The sequence below is a fragment of the Lolium perenne genome, chromosome 3, assembly GCF_019359855.2.
Source record: "Lolium perenne isolate Kyuss_39 chromosome 3, Kyuss_2.0, whole genome shotgun sequence".
Lineage (NCBI taxonomy): Eukaryota > Viridiplantae > Streptophyta > Magnoliopsida > Poales > Poaceae > Lolium > Lolium perenne.
In genome coordinates, this window is record NC_067246.2 from 168,826,384 (window position 1) to 168,852,502 (window position 26,119).

At 45.2% G+C, this 26,119-nt stretch overlaps 1 protein-coding gene across 3 annotated transcripts; it reads left to right on the forward strand.

The window, feature by feature from the left end:
- Positions 1–110: 110 nt before the first annotated feature.
- Positions 111–26,119, forward strand: LOC127342649 (fimbrin-2). Of its 3 annotated transcripts, XM_051368634.1 has the most exons (13): positions 115–423; positions 546–1,039; positions 1,128–1,299; positions 2,005–2,043; positions 3,234–3,302; positions 3,436–3,552; positions 4,061–4,275; positions 11,895–12,050; positions 12,138–12,337; positions 13,004–13,161; positions 25,068–25,164; positions 25,480–25,571; positions 25,800–26,119. In XM_051368634.1, exons 1-13 carry the CDS (start codon positions 337–339, stop codon positions 25,971–25,973), a joined length of 2,070 nt encoding a protein of 689 aa, XP_051224594.1. In that variant the 5' UTR covers positions 115–336; the 3' UTR covers positions 25,974–26,119. The 3 variants fall into 3 exon arrangements, with proteins under 3 accessions (XP_051224596.1, XP_051224594.1, XP_051224595.1); XM_051368635.1 differs by lacking the exon at positions 3,234–3,302; XM_051368636.2 differs by lacking the exons at positions 25,068–25,164; positions 25,480–25,571; positions 25,800–26,119 and adding an exon at positions 13,408–16,380 and having other exon boundaries at positions 111–423.

The window sequence follows — 26,119 nt, forward strand, 5'->3', positions numbered from 1 at the left end:
GGGTACGGAAAAGGGCTCCCCACCCTCCTTAATCATCCATCGCATCCTTTATTTTGAACCAACTCTCCTCGATCCGTCCTTTTCTCTCTCTCATTCTTTCTCTCTCCTATGAGCTGCCGCAGAGGCAGAGCCCCACAACACCCCACTCTCCACCACCCTACTGCAGTAGTGCAGTACTGCTGCCACTCCGGCCGGACCGGGGAGAGATCGTCTCCGTCTCTCTCTCTCTCTCAAAAAAAAGAGATCATTTCCGTCTCGATTCGGCCACCCTACCTAACGCCGGCAGCCGATTGCGAGCTGCCGCCGTAAGGGAAGACGCGAAGTGGCTTTGCTTTGATGGGGTTCGATGGGCTGGTGGTGGTGTCCGACCCTTACCTGCAGCGGCGCTTCACGCAGACCGACCTCCGGGCGCTCCAGCAACAGGTACACCCTGCGCGCGCTCTCTGATCTTCATCTCCCACCGCGCTAGTGCTGGTGGTGGGCGGGTGGTGTTTGTGACGGCGCTGCGTAGGCTCACCTGTGCTAGTTTCGCTGTTGTTTGGCAGTACGCGGGGCTGCGGGATGCGGCTCCCACAGGCAGGCTGCGGCTGCGGGACCTCCCCGCCGCTCTGACCAGCCTGGGGAGCGCCACCGCTACGTCCGGCGAGAAAGAGAACAGCTCGTCGGAGACGGAACTCACCGAGGAGGAGTGGGCCTCCGTGCTCAAGGCCGTTGCCCGCGCCGACGAGAAATCGCTGCTCGACGACGTCAACTTCGAGCTCTTCCTGCGTGTTTACTCCGAGATGCAGCTGCGGCTCAAGGGAGGGAAGGCCGGCGACGGCGGCGGCGGAGGCATTAGACGATCATCCTCCACGTCGGCCGCCTTCCTCACGGCGTCCACCACCACGCTGCTGCACACCATCAGCGAGTCCGAGAAGGCCTCCTACGTGGCGCATATCAATGCATACCTCGCGGAGGATCCGTTCCTCAAGAAAGCGCTCCCTGTTAATCCAACCACTGATCAGCTCTTCCACCTCACCAAGGACGGCGTGCTCCTATGGTGTGCTCCTTATCAATCAGATTTGTGTTTTTGATTCAGCGATTTTTGCTCTGATTGGAACTCCAATACTTTTCATTGTTTCGTCCAGTAAGCTCGTCAACCTAGCCGTGCCGGGGACGATCGATGAGCGCGCCATCAACACCAAGAGGCTGCTTAACCTATGGGAGAAGAACGAGAACCACACCCTCTGCCTCAACTCTGCCAAGGCCATCGGCTGCACTGTCGTCAATATCGGCACGCAGGACCTCGCAGAGGGGAGGGTATGACTCTCTGTTTTAATTTTCCTCCTTTTTCAGTGTTTGTCATTGTATATTTATTTATGATAACATGAAATTCAGAGCAAAGGTGACTGTTTCAGTCTGTTCCTTTTTTCCTTCGGTACATGGGTTCATTCGGATGCTGCAGAGGATACACCGCAGTTAAGCCCATGTGATGTTCAGGACTGTAAAGTAGTCTGTTGGTTCTCTTTACTTTCATAGTTTACACATGTATACTTCGTGGTAGTTATCAGTAGAGTGGAACACCATGGCACAATCATTTTTATGATAGTTAGAGTGGTAACGTATGATTGATTTGATTCTTCCTGTGCCTCTTTGTTACGACTGTGATCAAGGTAGTTAAAATTTGCCTCCAAACCGTACGAAAGAACCAATCAAGCTCAGTCCGTGTCATAATGATAAGTTGGCTCACATGACATATTTCAGGTCCTCCAGTGCACCACTAGGTTCTACTGCAGTGTTCTGAAACACTTGACATTCCTTTGTTTTATCTTTTTTTGTCATTGAAGTTATTTATGATGTATCTGTAGCCTTGTGCATCTTCTACTTAATTGCCAGTTCGGACTTAGGCTCCAGTTCTAATATGCATTTCGTTTGCAGTTTTGTATTTTTCAGTCCTTTTGTACATAAGATTTCTTGTATAGTTGTATGATGAGCTTACCAAAGATTTTTTTTTACATCTTGCAGCCTCATCTTATCCTAGGGTTGATATCTCAGATTATCAAGGTAAGTTCTTCTTCTGCACTATTTGCTTTAAGAAAGCTCCTCAATCTGTTAATCTGTTTAGTGGGCAACATTGTTTTTTTTTTTGGATAAAGGGCGCTTTATTACTCAAAAGTTTCAAGAAATAAACCCAACCTCTGCATAACCGGATGCACACAGCCGTCCAAAACATCAAACTCACACGAATTCACTACGAAGAGTGGAATAAAAAAGAACATAGCTAGTCATCCGAAACAGCCATAGGAGGCAAAATTCTAAGACTATGTAGCCACCCATGTTGGGTAATAAACTCTTTGGCCGTTTCCTCCAATAGTGTAGACACCTCCGTAAAGAGGTCGCGGTCAGGCGCTAGAGCGGTGACCATAAACAGAGCAAAGCCGTATATCAGTAGATGACCTACATAAGAGAAGAACATTTATTATTAAAAACCTTGTCATTTCTACATAGCCCAAGCGACCAAATTATGGCAACCGCTCCCACCCTGATGAGAACCTTAAACCTAGAATCCACCCCATTCAGCCAATTGCCAAAAATATTTGCAATGCTTCTTGGAGGATATAAGGTAGAACCTATCTGAATGATTGACCATATAGATCTAGCGAACCGGCACTTGAAGAAAAGATGTTTTATTGTCTCTTCTTCATGACAGAAAACACAACTCGTACATCCATGTCAGTTACGTTTTGCAAGGTTATCTTTAGTAAGAATGACCCCACGACAAAGGTACCATGCAAACACCTTAGTTTTCAATGGTATCTTCATCTTCCAAATGTTTTTATTATTAAGCACAGGCTGAATAGGTTCAATTAAAGCCTTATACATGGAACTTACAGAGAATACTCCATTCTTTGTGAGACCCCAGCAAAATTCATCGAAACCCTGTAGCAACTGAACTGAGTGTAAGCGTTGTAACAACTCATTCCAAGAAGCCAACCTAGGTGCAATGAGATCCCTCCTGAACGTTATAGACGGAGGAGATGTTTCCATCACCTTCTGGAGCGTATCGCTCTTATGACGTACAATATTGTATAAGGCAGAATACTGTTCTCGAAGTGTGATTGTTCCCAACCATATATCCTCCCAGAACCTTATCTCTGACCCATCTCTAATGGAGAAAGAACCATGTGGGCAACATTGTGGCTGTTGTATATATGGAACTATCAGTTATAACCTATTTTCACAATGACTACTAGATACAACTATTGGCGGATGTAAACCTGAAGAGCACACCTCAGTTGGTTGAATTAGTTGAAGAAAGCGAGGTAGTTCATCATTTCAGTTCATTCTAATACAATTTTGTTGACTACTCTTGATCTAAAAAAAAATTGTAGACTACTTTTGTCCATGCAATATGTGAGACTAACTTTATGTCAACGCTTTTATTTGTTATTGCAGGAGATGGAGGAGCTTATGAGCCTTTCTCCTGAAAAAATACTACTTAGGTGGATGAACTTTCAGCTGAAGAAAGGAGGTTTCCAGAGAACAGTAACAAATTTTTCATCGGATACAAAAGTATGCTCATTCGATTTCCAAACTGAAACCAGTCTTTTTTAGTTGATGTTATCCGCCAAACCCTTCGCACATTTTAATATGCACAACAGTCATTCTTGCAGTAGGAAGTTTGATACGTGTAGTTAAACATTTATCGGAAAACGGGGTGGTAGCTTTGAGCATGTTGACTGTAGAACAAAACATATAAATGCAATTTTGCAAGTTGTACTACATATCCAATGCCATTCGAACTGTTTTGGCACAACATTTGTAAGAACCATACATACTGAAATGTTCGATTCTTCTTTTTCAACAAAGTCAATACGGTTCTTGGGAATCATCGGAACTTCAGGAATACTTTTTTCCCTTCACCATCATCTTGTTTCTCATTCTTGAAATTATTGAGGAGTATTCAGTAAGAATGTTGATTCATGAATACATATTATTCTATCAACCATGCTTTTTAGTTCCAACTGTGTCCTTGCATGTAGAATGGATATATATTTATATTGGTGACATGAAAATGCAGGACAGTGAGGCTTATGCTTGCTTGTTAAATGTCCTGGCTCCTGAATGCAGTGCTAAACCATCTCCAATGTCAGTAAAAGATCTTCTTCATAGAGCAAGATTAGTTCTTGAGCATGCAGATAGAATGGGCTGCAAAAGATATCTGGCTCCAAAAGACATAGTTGACGGTTTACAAAATCTAAATCTTGCTTTTGTGGCTCATATTTTCCAAAAAAGGTATGTATTATGAGTAGCCCTTCTGCTCAGAATTTATTTGCTCACTCAAGTTCCAGTTTGTTGACAAACTTACAATCATAATGATGTTTATTGCATTGTGATATTAAAGATGTGTGATAATTTTTAAAACTGCTAGAATGAGATAGTTACTCATCATGTACTTTTCCTTTTGTGTAGTCCCTGTTCCTGGTAACATACAATACAAATCACCCACGAAATATCTTATGGTGCATTTGTCTCACCTCTCCACCACTTGATTAACTAGCTGAGTCCCTAGGAAAACTTTTTAATCAATTTATTTTATTAGCTCTAAGAATGAAATTTAAACAGTGTACCACTGCTATTAGATGTGCTAATTACCGGCCTATTTACCAGACACTTGGGTCAGATGTCTAAAGTCTAAACTAGGGAGAGTGTTACTTAACAGTGGCTTGTACCAGTACTACAGCTGGATACACAGGCTTTTTTCGATACATGGCGCTTTATTACTTAAAAAGTTTAAGCATTACACCCAGCCTCTGCATAATTAAGATGCACACAGCTGCAAAAACTCCAGTAAAAGAAAAAAAGGCGAAATACAAGTAGTCACCAAGAAACCGTAAATGCCTGTGGTGATGGAGGACCAATCTGTAGATCACGCCGCCATCCATGTCGGATAAAAATATCCCTCGTCGTGTCCTCCAACCTTGTAGAGACCTCTTTAAATAAGTGATGTGACTTGGGTCACCGATTTGTGCCTGATCTCACGAAATTGACCCGTAAGAGGAGGGGAAAGAGGAACACGAAGAACACAACGAACACACACACACACACACAACCCGATACAAACCGATTTTACTTCCAGTGCCTCGATGAACCACTCCGATAGAATGGTTTTCCCGGAGGTAGAGGGGCTAAGCTCAAGAGGAAAATCCCAAATCTATGTCTAACCCTAGCTTGTGCGGATACGGGAGCTCATATGGCTCAAATCTGGTCAAGGGTAGTTTGGTAAATTCAGCGAACATAAGTTACAGCCACACATTATGAAAGTAACGGCTCAGATCTGATGGTCTTCGTGGTTGTAGCGGTGGTACCGGTAGTGGTCCCGACAGTCGTACCGGTAGCACAACACAAACATACAGAGAGCAGGGACTTCGTACCGGTACCACTACTGGTGGTACCGGTCTAGACGGAGCGGTACAGGCCCACATTCGATGCACGTGGGAGGCTTGGAGTGGTGCGGGTCGACGCCTGGTGCGGCTGGCCCAGGCGTCCTTGGGGATGGAGTAGGGCCAGTCTTGGTGGTGCTACCGCCTGGGGAGGCCGGTGGTACCCGTCGAAGCACCACTTCCACTTGCTCCCTCTCTTCTCTTCCTTCGTCCACGCTAGTTCCTTGTTGCTTCTTTGTCGAATCTTCTCGGAACTCGTACCTAAGCACACATAGAACGTCAGAATGAGGTAGCACTCCATTCAAGTGTGTGTCGGGGTCGAGGGTAGAGAGGAGAGAGTTCACCTTGTCGTGTATCGCTTTGACTCGAGCCTTGTCATCGGTCCGCTTGGAGGACTACTTGGCCTTGGTGTACTGTCGACCTTCGGAGGGGCTACATCATCCCCCCCCCCCCCCCCCTAGGAAAGAGTCGTCCTCGAATCCATGGCGTCTTCATCCTCTCCATGGTATGGCGAGAGGTCCGAGATGTTGAAAGTGTTGCTCACCAAGTACTTGGATGTTGGTATGTCGATGACGTACGCATTGTTGTTAATGCATTTCAGTGCCTTGAAGGGGCCATCTCCTCGTGGCTTGAGCTTGGAGTTGCGCTCATGCGGGAACCTTTCCTTGCGGAGGTCTAGCCAAACGAGGTCACCTTCTTGGAAGATCCTCTCTTTCTTCTTTGCATCGAGTCTTGTAGCTTGCCCAAGTACATGTTCTTGAATTGTTGCCCTTGTGTCTTCATGGAGTTCTTCATGTTGGTGGCGAGTTTGTCGACGTCCATGTTGGTTCTCTCATGGAGTGGTTGTTATATTGTGATCCAAATTCATATATTAAAGGGATGCTAAGTTCTGACGAACGGAGCGAGGCCCGTTGCCGGAGGCTTGGGTCGAAGCGTACGAATCGATGCCACCGCCTATATATAGCTCTTGTAAGTCGCCGGCTAGGGTTTATCAGATTATAAGATAACCCAAGGCGTTTGTAAACACTCCCCGATATAATGAAGTATTTACTGGTTGGTGTCCGTGGTTTTTTTTCCCTTATGTGTTGGAAGGGGTTTTCTACGTTAAGTCTTGTGTCTCCGTTTTGTTTTCTTTTATCGTTCTTCGTTATTTACTTGTCGCGTTTATAATAGTGGTAGAGGAAGGATGTCGAGTGCCATTGAAGGTTCGAATCCATAGACGACCATGAATGGGCTCCGCAACGTCGTGGAGTGCTTGGCTCGGTTGTATGCAAACTCCGCATGCGTGATGCATTCTTCCCAAGTCTTCAAGTTCTTCTTAACTAGTGCTCGAAGTAGAGTTGAAAGGCTACGGTTGGCCACCTCCGTTTGTTGGTGTGACGATGATCAATAGCTTGATGCCGAACTTGGCCATGAGAGACTTTCAAAGGTAGCTCATGAATTTGACATCGTGATCTGAGATGATGCTTGTGGGTATTCCATGTAGTCGAACAATTTCCCTAAAAAACAAAGTAGCCACATGTGAAGCATCGTCGGTTCGATTGCATGGTATAAAGTGAGCCATCTTAGAGAAGTGATCAATGACAACAAAGATGGAGTCATGACCATATCTAGTGCGTGGTAGCCCTAACACAATATCCATGCTAATGTCGGACCATGGTGAATATGGAATTGGTAATGGAGTGTAAAGGCCATAAGGGTTTGTAGTTGATTTAGCTTGAAGGCAAGTATTGCACTGGTTGCGTAGGCGCTCCACGTCCCGCTTCATCTTGGGCCAATAGTAATGGGTGGAGAGCATGGCTAGGGTCTTGTCGCGGCCAAAGTGTCCCATGAGCCTACCACTATGTGACTCTTGCAAAACCAATTTTCAAAGAGAAGACTCGGGTATGCAAATTTTGTTAGCTTTGAACAAGAAACACTTATGCAAATAGAAATCATCAAAACCCTTTTCAATAGAACACTTGGCAAAAATTGGGCCAAAGAATGCGTCGGACGGGTAAAGTTCCTTAATTCATCAAGACCCAATATATTGAAATCCAAACGTGTAAGCAAAAGGTTGTTCTTGCGGGAAAGAGCATCGTCCACTACATTGTCCTTTCCCTTCTTGTATTTGATTACATAGGGAAAATACTCAATCAACTCAACCCATTTAGTGTGCCTTTTGTTTAATTGGCTTGGCTTTTCAAATATTTCAACGATTCATGGTCCGAATGGATAACAAACTCTTTTGGCCAAAGGTAATGTTGCCATACTTCAAGAACGTGAACTAGTGCATAAAGCTCCTTGTCATATATAGGATAGTTTAGACGAGCACCATCTAACTTTTCGCTATGATATGCGACGGGTTTACCATCTTGCATAAGCACACCACCAATTCCGAGACCACTTGCATCACATTCAATTTCAAAAGTTTTTTGAAAATTTTGGTAAAACAAGGAGTGGTACCTTGATTATTCTCTTCTTTAGTTCATCAAAAGCATTTTGTTGTGCTTTGCCCCAAACGAAGGGAACATTTTTCTTTGTTAGTTCGTTCAAGGGGCAAGCGATGGTGCTAAAATCTTTCACAAAGCGGCGATAAAAACACGCAAGACCGTGGAAACTTCGGACTTGGCCAACGGTGGTTGGAGTGGGCCAATTATGAATGGCCTAAACCTTCGAAGAATCCATTTCTATGCCATTTGAAGAAACAACAAGTCCAAGAAAAATCAACTTGTTTTGGGCAAAGGTGCATTTGGGAAGGTTGGCATAGAGTTTCTCATTACGGAGGATGCATAAGACCTCTCTCACATGTTGAACATGGTCCTCGAGACTTTTGCTATAGATGAGAATGTCATCAAAGTAAACAACAACACTTTTTCCAGTAAGCGGTTGCAACATGTGGTTCATAAGACGCGTGAGAGTGGAAGGGGCATTTGATAGACCGAAAGGCATGACAAGCCATTCATAGAGACCAAGCTTGGTCTTGAATGACGTCTTCCATTCGTCACCAATAGCCATGCGAATTTGGTGATAGTCACTACACAAATCAACTTTCGAAAATATAGTGGCACCCCACAATTCATCAAGCATATCATCCAAACAGGATTAGGGTGCCAATAACGGACACTAATGGCATTGATGGGTCTACAATCCATACACATCCGTTGTGAATCATCCGGTTTTGGCACAAGAATAACCGGGACCGCACATGGACTAAGGCTTTCACGAACATACCCTTTTGCGAGAAGATCATGTATTTGGCGTTGAATTTCCTTCGTGTCCTCAGGGTTGGTGCGGTACGCGGCACGGTTTGGTGGAGGGCCGCCAGGTATAAGATCGATGCGGTGCTCAATGCCTTGAGTTGGAGTGTGATGATTCTTGGCGGTCATGAGAAGAGTATGTTTGCGAAGAACTTGATGATGATGACGATGAGCGGTGGTGATGGCGGCGACCCAATTTGGTGCGCTCGTGGCTCTCCATGCGTCGCTCCATGTTTACCGACATTGGGCGATCCAAGTTGTCCGTGGCTTCGCGGAGATGGGCCATGTCTTGTGTCACGACGGCAAAATTGTTGGCAACATCTTCATATTGCTCATCGATGCGAGTCTCGAACAATGCGAGGCGTTCATTGAACTCTTGGCCTTGTGCCCAAAGGTTTTGTTGGGTTGCCAATCGGTCGTTGTTGTTGAGGATGGCGTCCTCCCGTGCTTAATCTCCGTCCCTAGGCATGGTTTCAAAACAAGAGTTAGGCTGTGGATGTTAGTGGAAGGACACTACCTTGCAATCTCACCTTGGAATGATAGTATAGGAACAATTAACGAACCTGAAAGCAAAACCAATTTGTAGTGGGTTACACACGCAAAGGCTAGAAAAATATGGTGGATAGGAAGGGTGGTGGAAAGGCAAAAGACGAAATCCAAGACAAAGTATGTTGTTAAAAGTGGGTAAAGTCCAAATGTTAAGCGGCCAAGCGATAATCACCAAAAACACGGGAAAATGTGGAACACACGCAACAGAGATGAACGGGGTTAGTGCAACCAAAACAATGAGCAATGGAATAACAAGAAGGTCTAACGGAGACGGTGCTCATTGTCACACAAACACAAGGAGAGGCTATTGCTTGGTTGCATCAAATTGGGAAACAACAAGAATTGCACAAGGCCTTTCTTTCGTCTCTCTTTTCCGCTTAAAATCTTTTGACTCTTTAGTATTGGTGGCACTTGCACTCTTTTTACTTTTTGGATTTTTTGGTTTCTTTTTTTGCACTATGGAAGAGTGAGCTTCTCCTTTGCTATTTTCTCGCTCCGAGTTTTCCTTATAAGCTTTATTCCACACAACACACACCCTCACGGTCGGGACCTCGTGCAATGTTTTGCAATGCTCAAAAGCTTTGCTTAGTGGGATAGGCCGCAAAAGGAAGAGTGGCTACAAAGAACAAGTTATACCTAGGATGCGTAGGTGGCGATGAACACCAAGTTGCGATGATGGCGGTGGTGTCAAGAGAACGTTTGCAAGTCCGGGGTGTCTAGGTCGTCTTCACCTTTGTGTTGGAGCTGCGGGTTAGTTTCACGAACAAGGCACTCAAAACCGGACGAACAGACACAAAGTTAGTGTCAAAATGGTGCCATTTGGGTAGTTTGCGCTGCGCCGGTGGTACCGATATGTTTGTGCCGGTGGTACCGCTACTGCTGGGCTGGTGGTACTGCCTTGCTTGGGCCGGCAGCTGCTGGTGTGTTGCGCGCGCGTGGTGGAGCTGTGGCACCAGTAGGGGCGGGCGGTAGCGCGGGCGAGTGGCAGAAGCGAGCGGTGGTGCCGGGTGGGGTGGGGCGGTAGCAAGCGGCGGTGATACTGCTGGTCTTTGGACCGGTGGTAACGGTAGGCGGCAGGCGGTTGTACCTGTTCCAAATTTTTCTGGATGCTGTTCCTTCCGTGCACGAGCTGTTCTTCCCCAAATCCAACCCCAAAACAAGGAAATTGAAGAAATTAAAGGCTAAAAAGTGGAGAGGATGGTAGATCAACACTAGGGACACGAAATGATTGGACAAAAACCACCAAAAACGCAACCAAATCTCAGATCCATCAAAGGCAATTTTGTGGCTATTTTTTGGGACTTTTTTTTGAAATTTTCTAGAAACGACATTGGGTCGGTGGGGGTCAAATTCATAGCAACCAAGAGCTGCTGATACCATATGATGTGACGTGGGTCATCGATTTGTGCCCAATCTCACGAAATTGACCCATCAGCGGAGGAGGGGAAAGAGGAACACGACGAACTCGACAAAAGACACACACACAACCCGATACAAACCGATTTTACTTCTAGTGGCTCGATTAACCACTCCGATAGAATCAACCGAGAGAGACCGCGAGGTAGAATCCCGGTTGAGAGATCGGTGAAGGAATTGAGCACAACTGTGATAGAGAGAGTAGAGAAGCACTAGAATCTCACACAAAAGTATCCAAATCTCAACAAGAAGTGCCTTGATTACATAGGAATGGTTTTCCCAGAGGTAGAGGAGCTAAGCTCAAAAGGAAAATCTCAAATCTATGTCTAACCCTAGCTTGTGCGGTACGGGAGCTCATATGGCTCAAATCTGGTCAAGGGTAGTTTGGTAAATTCAGCGAACATAAGTTACAGCCACACATCATGAAAGTAACGGCTCAGATCTGATGGTCTTCGTGGTTGTAGCGGTGGTACCGGTAGTGGTCCCGGCAGTGGTACCGGTAGCACACTCAAACATAGAGAGCACGGACTTCGCACCGGTACCACTACCGGTGGTACCGGTTTAGACAGAGCGGTGGTACCGGCCCACAGTCGATGCGCGCGGGAGGCTTGGAGTGGTGCGGGTCGGCGGCTGGTGCTGCTGGCCCAGGCATCCTTGGGGATGGAGCAGGGTAGGTCTTGGTGGTGCTACCGCCTGGGGAGGCCGGTGGTACCGGTCCAAGCACCACTTCCACTTCCACTTGCTCTCTCTCTTCTCATCCTTCGTCCACGCTAGTTCCTTGTTGCTTCTTTGTCGAATGGAACTCGTACCTAAGCACACATAGAACATCGGACTGAGGTAGCTCCTTGTTGCTTCTTTGTTGAATCTTCTCGGAACTTGTACCTAAGCACACATGGAACATCGGACTGAGGCAGCACTCCATTCAACTGTGTGTCGAGGTTAAGGGTAGAGAGGAGAGAGTTCAACTTGTCGTGTATCGCTTTGACTCGAGCCCTTGTCATCGGTCCACTTGGAGTACTACCTGACCTTGGTGTAGTGTCGACCTTCGGAGGGGCTACATCAATAAGTCTCTATTCTTCACACATTATAGAGACGGTCATGAACGGAGCAAACCGGTGTGCTAGTAGATAACCTGCATAAGAGAATAACTTTTATCATTATAAAGCTTGTCATTGCTACAAAAGCCTAAATGGAGATACGATGCTGGTACCTTTTAGTGTCCTATTTTGACAGTTTAAGGTCTATAGCTGTAGTCCTTTTATTGCAGGAATGGGTTGTCCAAACAAATGAAAAAAGTAACGTTTGTGGATGGATTATTTGATGATGCTCAAGTTTCAAGGGAAGAAAGGTCATTTAGGCTATGGATTAATAGCCTTGGAATTTCCAGTTATATCAACAATGTATTTGAAGACCTTAGAAATGGGTAGGCCATAATTCTACTCGCCTCTATCTTAATCTTTTGTTAAAACCAAGCTGATTCTATCTTTGCTATTTCATCCTGGGATGGTAGATGGGTGCTCCTTGAGGTCATGGATAAGGTCTCCCCTGGCTCAGTTAATTGGAAGATGGCAAACCGGCCCCCAATAAAACTACCATTCAGAAAAGTTGAAAACTGTAATCAAGTTTTGAAGATCGGGAAGGACATACATTTTTCATTGGTGAATATTGCTGGTACTGATGTTGTGCAAGGAAACAAGAAATTGATCTTAGGTAAGTGGTTGCTGATTCAGTTGCAAAGGATAAAACGTATTTCAGTTTTGCACATAATTTAAAGTATGGGTTGTTTTCGATGGTTGATTTTTGTATCAATCCTTGGTGATACGTGAGTTGTAAACGATACCGTATTTGAACCAATTTTAAATAAATGGCCGTGTGCATCGTCATGATGCAGAAGCCGGGGTATACCCCCATTTCGAAAAAAAACATAATTTTGTAGGTGAGAAATGTGCAGAGGCTTTAACATGACAACGTGGACAACGGCTTATACATTTAAATCATGTTTGAGAAACTTATAGTTTGTAATAATCAACTTGAGAGTTATGAATGTGCTAATTTTGATATAATAGTTTACAATATATAACAGTTTGTCACATTGGGTTATAATAGTTTATATCCGCAAGTTTGTCGCACAAATTATGATTTTTGATTAAATGCTTTATAAGCTGTTCTTTCATGGAGCAAGTGGATCACTTCAGGAATTAAAGACATTTCAAATTTAGGATCTTCTTCAGTAAAAATTATTATAAATTTTGTTAATTTAGTACATTTCAAATTATCAACCTACCGTTGTTCTTCGGTACATTTTTTTGTACACAGTATTTAGTCTTGTAGGTATTCAGTTGGTCATATGATGACAAGGTACACCCCTCTCCCCAGCTTTTCTCTGGCAATTGATGCGGTACAATATCCTACAACTGCTGAAGAATCTTAGATTCCGTTCGAATGGAAAGGAGATGACGGATGACGACATACTGTTGTGGGCTAACAAACAGGTTAAGGATTCTGGAAAGCAGTCTCGGATGGAAAGTTTCAAGGTTTGATCTTTCAATATATTTATAATGCATGTCATCTTTCAAAATATTGTGCCATACATTTACAGTAGTATGATATTTGCTTTGTTGTTTCTTTTTTTGGGGATTTTTCCTGCAAAACTTCATCATAACCATATTGTTATATATAAGTTAAGAAAATAAATATGCAATGCAATAGAGACATATTCAAGGCCAATCACTTAATTATGTGCCCTCCAACTCCTCTCATGCCCCTGTCCCATCCCCTAGGCTGTGGCTGCCACTGTCTCCGGCCTTGTCGAGGAGGCGTCGTCGCCATGTTCGGGGGTGGCCGCACAGGTAGTGGTGGCGTTATAGCAATGTGGACCGCGCGGCATCGCTAGGCTGGCCTGCGCGCCCAAGGTACCATGTTGGTAGCGCTTCGGCTTCGCATGCCACGATGGGGATGCGCGTGATCTGATCTCAAATCTATTCGTGGACGAATGTCATCTCTGTTAGATCCAACGTGTGTTGGGCATTGCTACCTTTGCTGCTATCAGAGGACGGCTGTGGGGCTTTCGTCCATTGAAGGTAGTTGGATCGGTGGTTCTTTCTCCGTCATGCGTGGTCTTTGGGTGGTGTTGCATGCCGATGGAGATGGTGTGCTTCCTTCTGTTGCTCTGGCCTAAATTGTTTTTTTAGAGAAACCATGCGCTTTATTGATCAAATAATCATAATGTCATTACACAAATTGCCTCTTGGATACCAACAGGAGGAACACCACGCCACACGGCATCTGAAGAAAACTCACACTCTCTAGCTAAGTTGTGTGCAGCAACATTGAGCACACCATAGACATGATGAAAAACACAAGATTCAAGGGATTTGGCCAGCTTCACATCTTCAATCACCGGGCCGCACAAAGAACGATCAGACATGGACGATCCAATACGTTGCACAACCAGGCAGTCTAAACCAATAATCACCCTCAAGAAACCCTCATCCAGAGAAAAGGAAATAGCGCGACGAATCGCGAGGGCTTCCACCATCTCCGGAATGATAACCTCATTAATTTGCTCTCCACAGGCAACGATAATATTGCCATTATGATCACGGACAACAATACCGACACCCATATTCCTTGTAGAAGCAAAAGTAGCTTTATCGACATTAACAAAAACCGTACCTTCCAGCGGCAGGACCCATTTTGGTGTTGAAGAAGAAGGTTCACACCTGTTGAGAGGTGGCGGTTTGTACAAAAATGTGGAGATCAATTCAACATACACTTTGATCTTTGCGGCAATACAACTGGGATTTAACATGCCTTCTCCCTCGCGGCTTTTGTTCCGAGCATCCCATATATGCCAAAATGAAACCATCAGAGAATGGTAGCTTCAGCTCCTGAGCACTAATCCATGAAATAAGGGTCCACACCCTCAACTAAGTGAAAACCCTGCGACGTAGATGAATCACATGATCAGACTTAACTTCTTGCCAAACCTTAGCGGCAAAAGGGCAGAACAGCAGGGCGTGCTCGACAGTTTCATGTTGATTACAGTAGATACATGCTGACGAGACCGGGATGTGACCTTTCTGTAGCTGATGACCACATGGGATACAATTTTGAGAATTTGAGCAAAACGCTAAAGAGTTATCTTCATTTTCCCGGTGCCTTGCTAGCCCAGAGTTTCTTCCAAATCTTGGAATTATCCATGACAACAGATAAAGATCCCTGACCAGTCTTGCTACAGTCCCGCGCCACACATTCAGACCTAGCCAATTGGTTAGCTGACCGAACAGAATAGTGACCGAAATGAGACAATGGCTAGGAAGCAAAATCCTCACCGCCATATTGGCTTGTCGGCACCTGCAAGATCTTTACAGCGCCGTCCTCACTAAAAATGGCGCAAATGAGATCTGCATCCCATGTTCTGCATCCAACCATCATCAATGTATCGATAGTTTGGTCTTGATGGAGAGGCACCTGAGGCCATAGTGTATACGTAGGTACACCAGGAATCCACTTATCTGTCAAGATTTTGGTTTTCTCATCATTTCCAATACCGCAGTGGGTTCCGTCAGTAGCATGCCAAACTGGACACTCCTCTAGGTGTATGATGAAGTCCAAGGTTTTGGAGCATCCCAAAAATCACACTCAGGGTAATACCATCCTTTAAGGACTCTAGCACATAGGGAGGTAGGATCTATCAATAAGCGCCAACATTGACGGCCCGGCATGGCTTGGTTGAATAATTTAAGATCACGGAAACCCACCCCTCCCAGAGCTTTTGGAGTTGATAACCACTCCCAAGAAGGCCAATGAATTTTATTTTTTCCATTCTCAGACCCCCCACCATTGGTTTGCAATCGATCTACGCTCGCAAATGGAGACGGGCGCTTGAAAGCAGTTCATCACATACGTTGGTATAGCCTCAATAATTGCCTTCAATTTTTTTTCTATTCTAGCCCGAGATAGAGAGAGCGATCAGAGCAACCATTCATACGCTGCCAAATATGGTGAAGAAGGAACTTGAAGGTGCGGACAGGGGATCTCCTCACCTCCGTTGGCATTCCAAAAATGTTCCATGCAGGGCCTCAGAATGAGAGACGCCGCCCCGGACCCCTCGCGTAACCCCTCCCGTGGTGCCCCCCAGGGCGCCGCCGGGGGGCCGATCTCCCTCCTTTCGCCGCCCCTCCCTCCGTTTCTCTCCCTCCGCCGCTGCCGTCGGCGCTGGCCACGGTGGCGGAGGGCCCCGGTGCCAAAGTGCCCAGGGGGTTGTTGGAGGCGGCGACCTCCAGCTTCGGCTGCTTCGCGTCTAGGGCGGCGTCCCTGGATGTGCGGCGGCGGCTCCTCCTCCACGGCCTCTGGCGATGGATGGTGGTGGCGGCGGCTATTGGATCTTGTGCCTGCCGAGATCCATCGTCGGCTTCTGCTGGCGGCGCGAGGAAGGGGGCGGCGATGTGCGGGGCGAGGATGAAGACCTACCGGATGCTGATCCTTTTCATCTAGCCGGAGTGTTGAGTTCCGGAAGGCTCCGTCAGTGAATGCATCAGCGCATCTTTTGTGATGAGGTCTAAGACCCCGTAACAATAAGTGGGAAATAGGGAGGGGGGAGGATCAAGTCTGCCATTAAGTAAGCCTTGTAGTTCACCTTGGACCTCCCTATGTTGCAAAAGAAAAGATAATCCCTCCGTGCAAAGAAGAAAGAGGTAGGGACTGATTGCCCCCTGCATATATAACAGCAGTGATACATCTCATCACAACGTTGATCCAGTTCTTACCAAAACTTAGCTTCGGAAGGCAGCCTAAAAGATAGTTCTCCATTCGACACGGTCGTAGGCCTTCATCATATCCAGTTTAGCAAAATAAGGCCCTTTAACATATTTTTGTCTGATAGTATGCAAACACTCATATTAGGACACCTATGCCCCGGTGCATAATTCATGGTCGAGGAAGATGTGGTCTGCCGTTGCGGTTTGGGTTGTCTCTTGGAGGCCCATTCTGATTGTGGTTCTCTCTTCCCGGTCCATTTCTAGCTTGCAGTTGGTTAGGTGGTGCTACAGCCACTGCTCTTCTTGGGACCACTGCTGTTGCATTATAGTTCTTCTCATATTGTCTTGCAAAATAGTGCAGACATGAGTGTGTCATGATGTTGGCATTGAACCATATGCCTGATGTTTTCATTGAGCCCACGGATAAACCTGTCAACAAAGAAGTCTGTTGGCAAATAAGCACGCCCTCTCTTCATGACCTGAATCCAAGATTCATGTGCATTGATATAACTATCCACTGTTGTTCTCTGTTTTCAGTTGTTGTTACTGTTCCATTGGATCAATTGTGATAGTATCACGGAATCTGTCGATAAGGGTTGTATAGAGTTCTGCCCAAGATATTTGTTGCAAGTCCATGCCTGAGCTGCTGAGCCAGAGCTTGGCTTGGCCACGAATATGAGCTAGTCCCCATCTCACACGGGCTTCTCCAGTGATTCCCACCAACCTGAAAATGTCCTCAGTTTCTAATATCCAAGCTCTAGGGTTGTCGCCCGTAAAGCTTGGTAATTCCACATGTGGTGTTCTGAGTTGTGGTTCTATGGGGTAGGTTGTGGCATTGGAGTATGTGTGTGGTGTGGAATGGTGGTGGGTGTGTTTTGGTAGGGGTGTGTCGACGGTAGTGGTCATGGTAGGGTGGTTTGTGTGTCTTGTTGGGTTGGTATGTGTGGGTATGATCTCTTGAGATGAGTTGTGGTGTTGTGGTTGATAGGAGCGTGGGTATTGTTGTTCTTGTGGCTTGGTTTGTGGTCTTGGATCATCATGCTGCTGTTGGCGTGGGGAGTGGGGTTGGTAGAACTGGGGTTGGTTTATGGGAGTGGTTTGTTGTGTGATGTGTGTGTAGGATGAGGAGGCTCCAGCGGTCGACGTAATCGGGCCGGAGTAGGAGTTGGCATCGTCTTTCCGTCAAACACCCTGTGCGTGTGGTGGGAGTGGTAGTTGGTCCGGCGCGAATGGGCCTAGGGTAGGAGGAAAAGGAGGGAGATTTGCGGAGCGGGGGTGAGGATCGGTGTAGAACCCTCTGGGATCGGTGAAAGGTAGGTGTTTGTGCGTGTTGGCGGAGTGGAAAAGGTGCGGCCATTGCCGGTGGCGGGATGGGCAGTAGTTGTCATACCTTCTTCGGGGACGAAGCGGTTGAGGCTTCCCTGCATCTGATGCATCATGGTCGTCATCTGCGACTGCAACTGCGCCATGGATTCCATCCGGTTCTGCATCGCATCGAGGGTGGCCGACATCTCCACCTGATGCTTCTGTAGGCGGCGCCCTATAGAGCGCGCGTCGCGGTCGGCCCGCTGCTGGGAGCGCAACGCGGCGAGTTCCGCGTCGGTTGACGATGCGGAGCGGATTACTGGCCCGTTGCGGCTTGTGCGGGAGCCGGACCTGGAGCGGTGCGACATGGTGGCGACGGCGCAGTGGCTTGTTTGGGGTTTCTAGTGGTCGGCGGTGGCTAGTGGAGGTGAGGGTAGAGAGAGAGGGTAACGCCGTCGGTGCGGTGGCCGGAGAGAACGGTGGCTCTAGTACCAATTTGTCAAGGATCCGCTCGGGGGAATTGCCTGACAAGAAAGGGAAAGAAAGAGAGCACCGTGGTGCGGGAGCCGTCGCACGAGAGATAGACAAGATACTAATAAAATAAATTTATTTTTGATTTAGCTTGTTCCTCCCAACCACCCCACCTGTCTCTTATACACCGAGACAGGTTAAAGCTAATAGTTATATTACATTGCTAACACATGCTTAATTAAGGAAAACAAGAGTTTATCTTAAGCCTAAAGTAGGTCCTGGCTGCTGCTTCTGCTTAGTGTTGCGCCTGTTGACTCCAGTTCTGGATCCTGACACACGTGAAGATCGATGAAAAGTAAATCAGTGCCTTGTGCTGATCAATTTTGATATCTCCCCTTGGAACTTGATCCATGGTTGGTCCTTGGCCGATAGGAATTGTTCAAGATGGAATCGATCTCCAAGCCAGCGCGTACTGAAACGGCAGCATCCGAAAGAGTACCTGACTTCGGCAGATCGGTAACTCGACGGATTGGATGCTGATGCGGAAAGACGGACAGCCCAAGGCAGCGCACACGATGCTTACCAAAACTGTGTAAGATCTTGTAGATCCAATCTGACGAAAAACCACAACCGTGGTAACCTTGGCGAAGCTGCTTGATGCCGCAAGATGGCGGCGGTTGATCAAAACGCTGCTGCGCGGTGCTGCCTCAGGAGCGCAGCGAAATTCTCCCATGGCAGCGGATAGATCTTGTAACCTTATGCTCTGATACCACTTATTACAAAATTGGGCAATAAAAGTAGATCAAAACGAAGAACAAGAACATGGATTTTTACGTGAAAAATCTAAATAGAAAAAACCATGAAACGCACGGACGTATCACTATAATCGGGAGTATTACAATACACGAGAAGACAAACCAACGCACGGACGTATCACTATAATCGGGAGGAGTATTACAATACACGAGAAGACAAACCCTCTGCGTGCTATCAATATATGACTACTTGGAACTATATAAAGGGGCGAACAACTCTCTTTCTTGGCGGACACGAAATAGAGTTTTAGTATGCTAGGTCTAGCACGTCTGGCATGCCATAGTCCATCAGGACTCCTTTCATAGTAAAACAGGTAAATAGGTTTCGGATCATATTCAACACATATCCGCAGAGATCTGGGCATGTACTATATCTGTGATGATCTCTGGTTGCACATCTTGATCTGCAGTGTATAGACTTTTAAAGAAACTAGTTGCCGTGGCCTAAGGCTAGGCCATGTGGGTTGCCCGATCTCACGAATTTGACCAAGAACACAAGGGGTGAGGGATGAACACGAAGAACACGGCGAAGAACACGATGAACACACGCAACACAACCCGATACAATTCCGATACAATTCCGGTTTACTCCCGATAGCCTGAACTACTATCCCGATAGAATCTCTCGAGGGAAAGACACGAGGTTGAATCCCCGAGAGAAAGACCGATATACGATCTATAGAGCCACACGTGTGAGAGACCGCGGTAGAATCACAAGTGCGAAAGATAAATCATATAAGGAGTGCCTTGATACAACTCTAAGATTGATGTCTAAGAGAGGAGGGGGTTGCCCTAATCCACTAGGGACGGTGGAGGCATAAGCCAAGTTGGTTCATCCTAGTCTAGCCTCATGAAGGGGAGGTGGGAGCCTATATATAGGGAGCCACTAAAAGAGGGGTGGTTTAGGAATACATAGGGATAAAGGTACATAGTGCGATGCGTTTCGGCGGCAAGACCGGCGGTGCCGGGCTGGGCGCCAGTCTGGTTCGGTGTGGATTTCGGCACGCTGGATTGGGCGCTGGTTTGGATCGGCGTGGGATCCGGCGGTGCCGGTTTGTGCGCCGGTTTGACCATCTCTTCTTCCGTCTCCTCTTGCATGCTTCCACGACCTCGGCCTTGAGTCTTCGAGCGTCCATGGCATCCTCCCTTCCCTCCGTGCTTGTCGATGCATCCCTATCATAGGCATAGGACAGAGTCTGAAGTAGCATACCATTCCACATGGACATTTATAGGCACGCATAAAGGAGAAGATTCATCTTTGCGTGACGTGTCGGCGTTGACGGACAGGATGTGGTGAAGACCGAAGGTCGGGCTGCATCACCATTGCCTCCATTTCTTCCTTGTTTTCTGTGACAGTACCATTAGGTTTTGTAAGCGCTCAATATTGTTTTTCCTTGCCCTCCATGTAGCTTTTTGATGAAAGAATTTTGTGTTTCGGTCCCTCTCTTTTAGCCAATTGATTCTTGAACGTTATCTCCAATATATTTCTTGTTCCAGCAAGCTATCTAGCTCCCTCTCAATTCGTCTCTTCTCCTCCTGATTGTACTGATGTGTTCTCATATTAACAGGTTCTAGTTTCTTCTTTGATGAGGGACAGAAGAGAAAATAAAATAAAATAGAACCAACTAAAATGTAGTACTAGCTTCTACACACTTCTATTATATTCTAGGTAGTTTGGTCCTATAGTCATATGTGTTGTAGTGGTTTCAGAGTGTTCTAGCTATGAGTTGTAACTAGGTTGTGTGTTTCTTTTCGTAGCTTATGTGCTGTCTCTAGAACACTCTAGTTGTGAGTAGAGCTAAGTAGTGAAGGCTCATGTAGCCTATAAATAGAGATCCAACCTCTACCTATGAAATCGGACTATATACCCACTACCTATCAATAAAGAGAACTTTGTGTTCTTGTTTTAGATCTTTGTGTTGAGAGGTTTAGACTGAACTCTTGACAGCCCCCGCCCCTAGAGCGATATCTAGCTTACGCCCCTAGAGCGATATCTAGCGCAGAACGTTGAAGCGGTTCCTTCAATATTTGTGCTGTCCACGTTGTAGCAACACGGTGGAGTTGTTCCTCCACAACCTTGTGCTGCTTCAGGTGGTATCAGAGCCTTGCTGATCCGATCCAGCTGTTGATCTCCTCATTAAGAGCTGCACCAAGCAATGGAGGATTTGGGGAAAAGAGTGGATGTTGTAGATCAACAAATCCAAACGCTCCGTGAAGATCTTAACCGCGGATTTGATTAGCTAGTTGAGATGGTAAGAAAGGGTGTTCCTCCTGTTGCCAATGAAGAATCATCACAGTAGGCAGATGATAGACGCCGAAGAATGGGAGGTCGTCTTGAAGCAAAAACACCTCATTCAAGTGTTGTTCAGCGTACTTCAAGGAGGCCAATGTATGTTGAAGCTTCTGAAGGTGACGAATATGACAAGGGCCTTGAAGAACCTGATCTTTATATATATATCCGAGAGTACACAACTCCACATATGCGAGGGGTACATACAAGGTAAGAGCTGAGATCCCCACTTTTAATGGAAATGTTGATATTGAGGGGTGCCTTGATTGGTTGTGTGAGGTGGAGACTTTCTTTGAGATCATGAATATTCCAAAAGATCATAGAGTTCATTTGGTTGCATACAAGCTAAAAGGAGAAGCTGGTGCATGGTGGCATCGCCTTCAAGAAGATCACAGACTAAGAGGAGAACCTCATGTGAGATCTTGGCGACATATGAAGAATCTTTTGAAAGGGAGGTTTTCGCCTGCAGATTATGATCAGATCCTATTTATTCAGTTTCAGAATTGTGCTCAAGAAAATAGGACTGTTTCAGAATACACAGAGGAGTTCCTAAGGCTACAAGTGAGGTGCCACCTTGGTGAAACTGAAGATCAACAAGTTGCAAGGTACATCAATGTTCTCAATGATGCTATCCAGGATCGTTTGATGATGCAACAAATTTGGTCCCTTGATCAAGCACAAGCTGGGCCTTAAAAGGCTGAAAGGTTGGTATGGACAAGAAGGACAAGTAAAACTCCATACCTTCATACAGAAGGTTCATCTAGGAATTACTCCCATGGAGTTGAAGAAAAGGAAGTCCAACCTAAGGCAAAACAACCTGTCCCAAAGCAAGCTGGAGGCAAGAGTAGGGCAAAGCCAGTGATGAAATGCCACAAATGCGGTGAAGAGGGACACGTATCTAGCAATTGCCCATTGAGTAAATTTGTCAACACAACAATCCATGATGGCAAAGACGACGAAGATGACAAAAAATATGAATCTGAAGATGTAGAAGGACAAGATGTTTGTGAAGAGGAGGGAGAAGAGGTCTTATGCATGATTCAGCTCCTTGTGTGCTCAACACCACAGCCCGACAACACACAACGGAAGAAAATATTTGAGAGCGAATGCTCGGTGAATGGCAAGGTATGCAAATTAGTGATTGATAGTTGCAGCTGTGAAAATCTTATCTCTCAGAATTTGGTGAACCATTTAAAGCTTGAGACACATGATCATCCAAACCCCTACACTATTAGATGGATCAAGAAAGGAGTGGATATGAGGGTCACCAAACCATGCAACCTGCCACTCTCTTTGGGCAAGTACTATCGCTCAAGTGTGTTATGTGATGTTGTTGATATCGATGCCAAGCCATGTTCTTCTTGGGAGACCTTGGCAATTTGATGTGGATACAACCCACGAAGGGAAGGAAAATTCTTACTCTTTCACTAGGAACAAGCGGAAGATCATCATTCTACCAAACCAATCAAATTGTAATAGCTCCAAGGCGAAGGAGAAAAGTGACTATAAACGGAGGCTAAAATCATTCCAAGTTGGTGATAAGGTGATGGTATACCTCCGGAAAGAAAGACCGCCTTAGACATTAAAGGGAAACTTAGACGGCGGAATTATGGACCCTTCTCTATTCTAAGGAAGATAGATGATAGTGCTAATGTGATAGATCTTCCAACTAAGATGGGAATCTCCAACACATTTAATATGGTAGACTTGACTCTTTATCATCCAGAACAAGCACTCTATGAAGATAACTCGAGGTCGAGTTCTAAACAACCAGAGGAGGATGATGAGGGACAGAAGAGAAAATAAAATAAAATAAAATAAAACCAACTAAAATCTCGTACTAGCTTCTACACAATTCTATTATATTCTAGGTAGTTTGGTCATATAGTCATATGTGTTGTAGTGGTTTCTAGAGTGTTCTAGCTATGAGTTGTAAGTAGGTTGTGTGTTTCTTTTTCTAGCTTATGTACTGTTCTCTAGAACACTCTAGTTGTGAGTAGAGCTAAGTAGTGAAGGCTCATGCAGCCTATAAATAGAGATCCAACCTCTTCCTATGAAATTAGACTATGTACCCACTACCTATCAATAAAGAGAACTTTGTGTTCTTGTTTTAGATCTTGGATTAGATCTTGTATGTTGAGAGTTTTAAACTGAAACCCGTCCCTAGAGCGATATCTAGCTTACGCCCCTAGAGCGATATCTAGCGCAGCACGTTGAAGCGGTTCCTTCAACATTTGTGCTGTCCACGTTGTAGCAACACGGTGGAGCTGTTCCTCCACAACCTTGTGCTGCTTCATCCTTAGCTTCTCAATTCGTTTGGACACCGAGCCTACTGTCCTCTTACTCCAGGATTGCAAACAGTCCATTACTCCGGACAGATTTGATGCTACAACGCCAAGATCCCTTGGTCTGCTATGCCCTTCCCAAGCTAGCTTTACTTCATCAGCTAAGGCTTGTTCTCTCAACAGGCTTCATACCTCCTTGGTCGGCAAAGAGATTGCATGGCAGAATTCTCTTCTAAGGTTAGTAGAATAGGACAATGATCTGCCTCGTCCGAAGTCTTTTCCTCCTGTCTCTCCTCTCAGCCGCCGCCTCAACCCTAGCCGCCTCCGGTTCATCCTCCTCCATAGATTGGTTCCCCCTCCTCCGGTCGGCTTCACCGGCGTCAGGAGGAGTGGGGAACCCGATCTATGCGTGGAGTTTCGAATAAAAGTATTGTTTTCATTAGATTATGTTAGGATTTTGGTAGCCGTCTTCTTGTTGGTTTCCCCCAATGGAGATGGCATCGTCTGCAATAAGTGATCTTCGGCCTTTCGTTCGGCGACGAGATCTTCTCGGCGTCAATGGTGGTGTTGAACGATCACAATTTTCTACATATGGACCTTCGGATCTTGCTTCGTCAGATCGATTTTGGATCTTTTGTCGTTGTTGCCGCGGAGAGGATTATCCTCACAGCTTTTGTCCCGGCTGCTACGTCCTCGACAATGGTGATTCGTACTCTCGGCTCTCCATCGAACGACGACAAAGCTAGTCGGTTATTATTCCCTGACATACTGGTGTTGGTACTCTTGCTGATATTGTATGACTGCTTTAATGGTTGCGTGCGTGCACGCAGCCTTGGCATTGCGGCTCAAAAAATTATGGGAGAACTTCTATGGTTTGTTATCTACAGGTCTATGGTTTGTTATCTATTTTTGACTGCCTTCAGAAGAGTACAAGATTGTGTTCTGGAAGAGAAAGAAATTGAAGACCTCGAAGATTTGTTACTATCTTTTAGATTTTATTTTGTAATCGTTGGAGTTAGTTCACGTATCTCTACCATGTACTATTTGTTACTATGAATATATGTGGTATTGATTGTCAAAAGAAAATAGGACAATGATCTGTTTCATAAAATTATGGTTGTGTGCATCCTAGAATGTAGAGGCCAGGAGGTATCGCCTTCCTTTTCGAAAATAGAAAATTTATTATGTGCTTGGAAGGAACTTCTGGCTTTGAAATGCTCCTGCGCAGTTTAATCTTAAAATACCATAACTTATGGTATCTTTTCTAACTAGATTTTATTGTGCAGCGGTAATGGAATGAGTTTGTTACTCTAAGTTAAGGTTATATCAATAGATCAAGATCATCTCGTAATATTCAAATTTCAGCTAGATTTGAATAATTTCATATTTGCATAAGAAACTACTGCTCAGTATCACTTCTAGTATAATTGTGTGCTGTGTGCATATCGCTGTTTCACCTACTCAAATTTGTGCACTGAGTTTATATGTTTAAACCACACGTACTGTCTACAGGATAGAAGTCTTTCGAGTGGCATCTTTTTTGTCAACTTACTCGGTGCTGTGGAGCCTCGAGTAGTGAATTGGAGCCTGGTAACCAAAGGAGAGAAAGGTTGGATGTCTCATGTCTCTCTGATTCTTCTTCAGATTTTCCATAATTCATCATGGTTCATAATTTATCTCATTTCTTATAAGATGGGATTTTGAACCCCCATAACTTTCTGAATGTAGAATGCTAGCGCACATAGATTCAGTAGGTGATCTTATTTTGTTATGCGAGTGTATCCCAATAGTCACACTCCTTGATATATATCCTCAGAGGCATTTTTTTGTAGTCATGCTTCCTTATTTTCGTAACGCAAATCACCAGATTGAATGATCGATACAACCAAAAGAACTAAAAATAATTTATTTCGTTTTGGCACAGATGAAGAAAAACAAATGAATGCTTCATACATCATCTCTGTGGCTAGAAAGCTTGGTTGTTGTATCTTCTTGCTGCCAGAAGATATACTGGAGGTAAGATATTTCACTGAAGGCTGGAACCAACACTTGTTTCATACGGTATTTCTTACAAATTAAATCTGTGAATGCTTATCAGAACCTATAGTTTGTACAAGCAGCTAGATTATTAAGTAGTGAATACCACCCAAGCATTCTCAAGAAATGCGCAATGCTGAATCCTATCTGTTTGGTGATATCAACCAAATTTAACATTTGAAATATGATTTTGGCGATTTCTCCCAGGTGAACCAGAAGATGATGCTTTCTTTGACAGCAAGCATCATGTATTGGCATTTGAAAAGGCCAAAATCATATTCATTGGACCCTGAAAACAGTAGTTCTTGTGAGACAAGCTCCGTCTCAAATTCAGATGATTCAGCATCTGAAACATCGATTGATGATAGCGGAACCAGATAGATGAAATGGCATGATCTGTATTTCAGTAATCAGGATATCCTCACCCTACAAAGCATTGGTTATATTCTTGATTCCTTCATGTAATTTGGAGAGTGGGTGCATTCAAGAATGGGGCAGAGAATGGTCAAGAGTTTTGATTTGTTTCA

Excerpts from the sequence above, each read along its gene's own strand:
- LOC127342649 (XM_051368634.1), top strand. The coding sequence starts at position 337 with ATGGGGTTCGATGGGCTGGTGGTGGTGTCCGACCCTTACCTGCAGCGG. Across the intron at positions 3,303-3,435 it reads AATTAGTTGAAGAAAGCGAG|GAGATGGAGGAGCTTATGAG; the intron begins GTAGTTCATCAT and ends TTGTTATTGCAG. Across the intron at positions 4,276-11,894 it reads GCTCATATTTTCCAAAAAAG|GAATGGGTTGTCCAAACAAA; the intron begins GTATGTATTATG and ends CTTTTATTGCAG.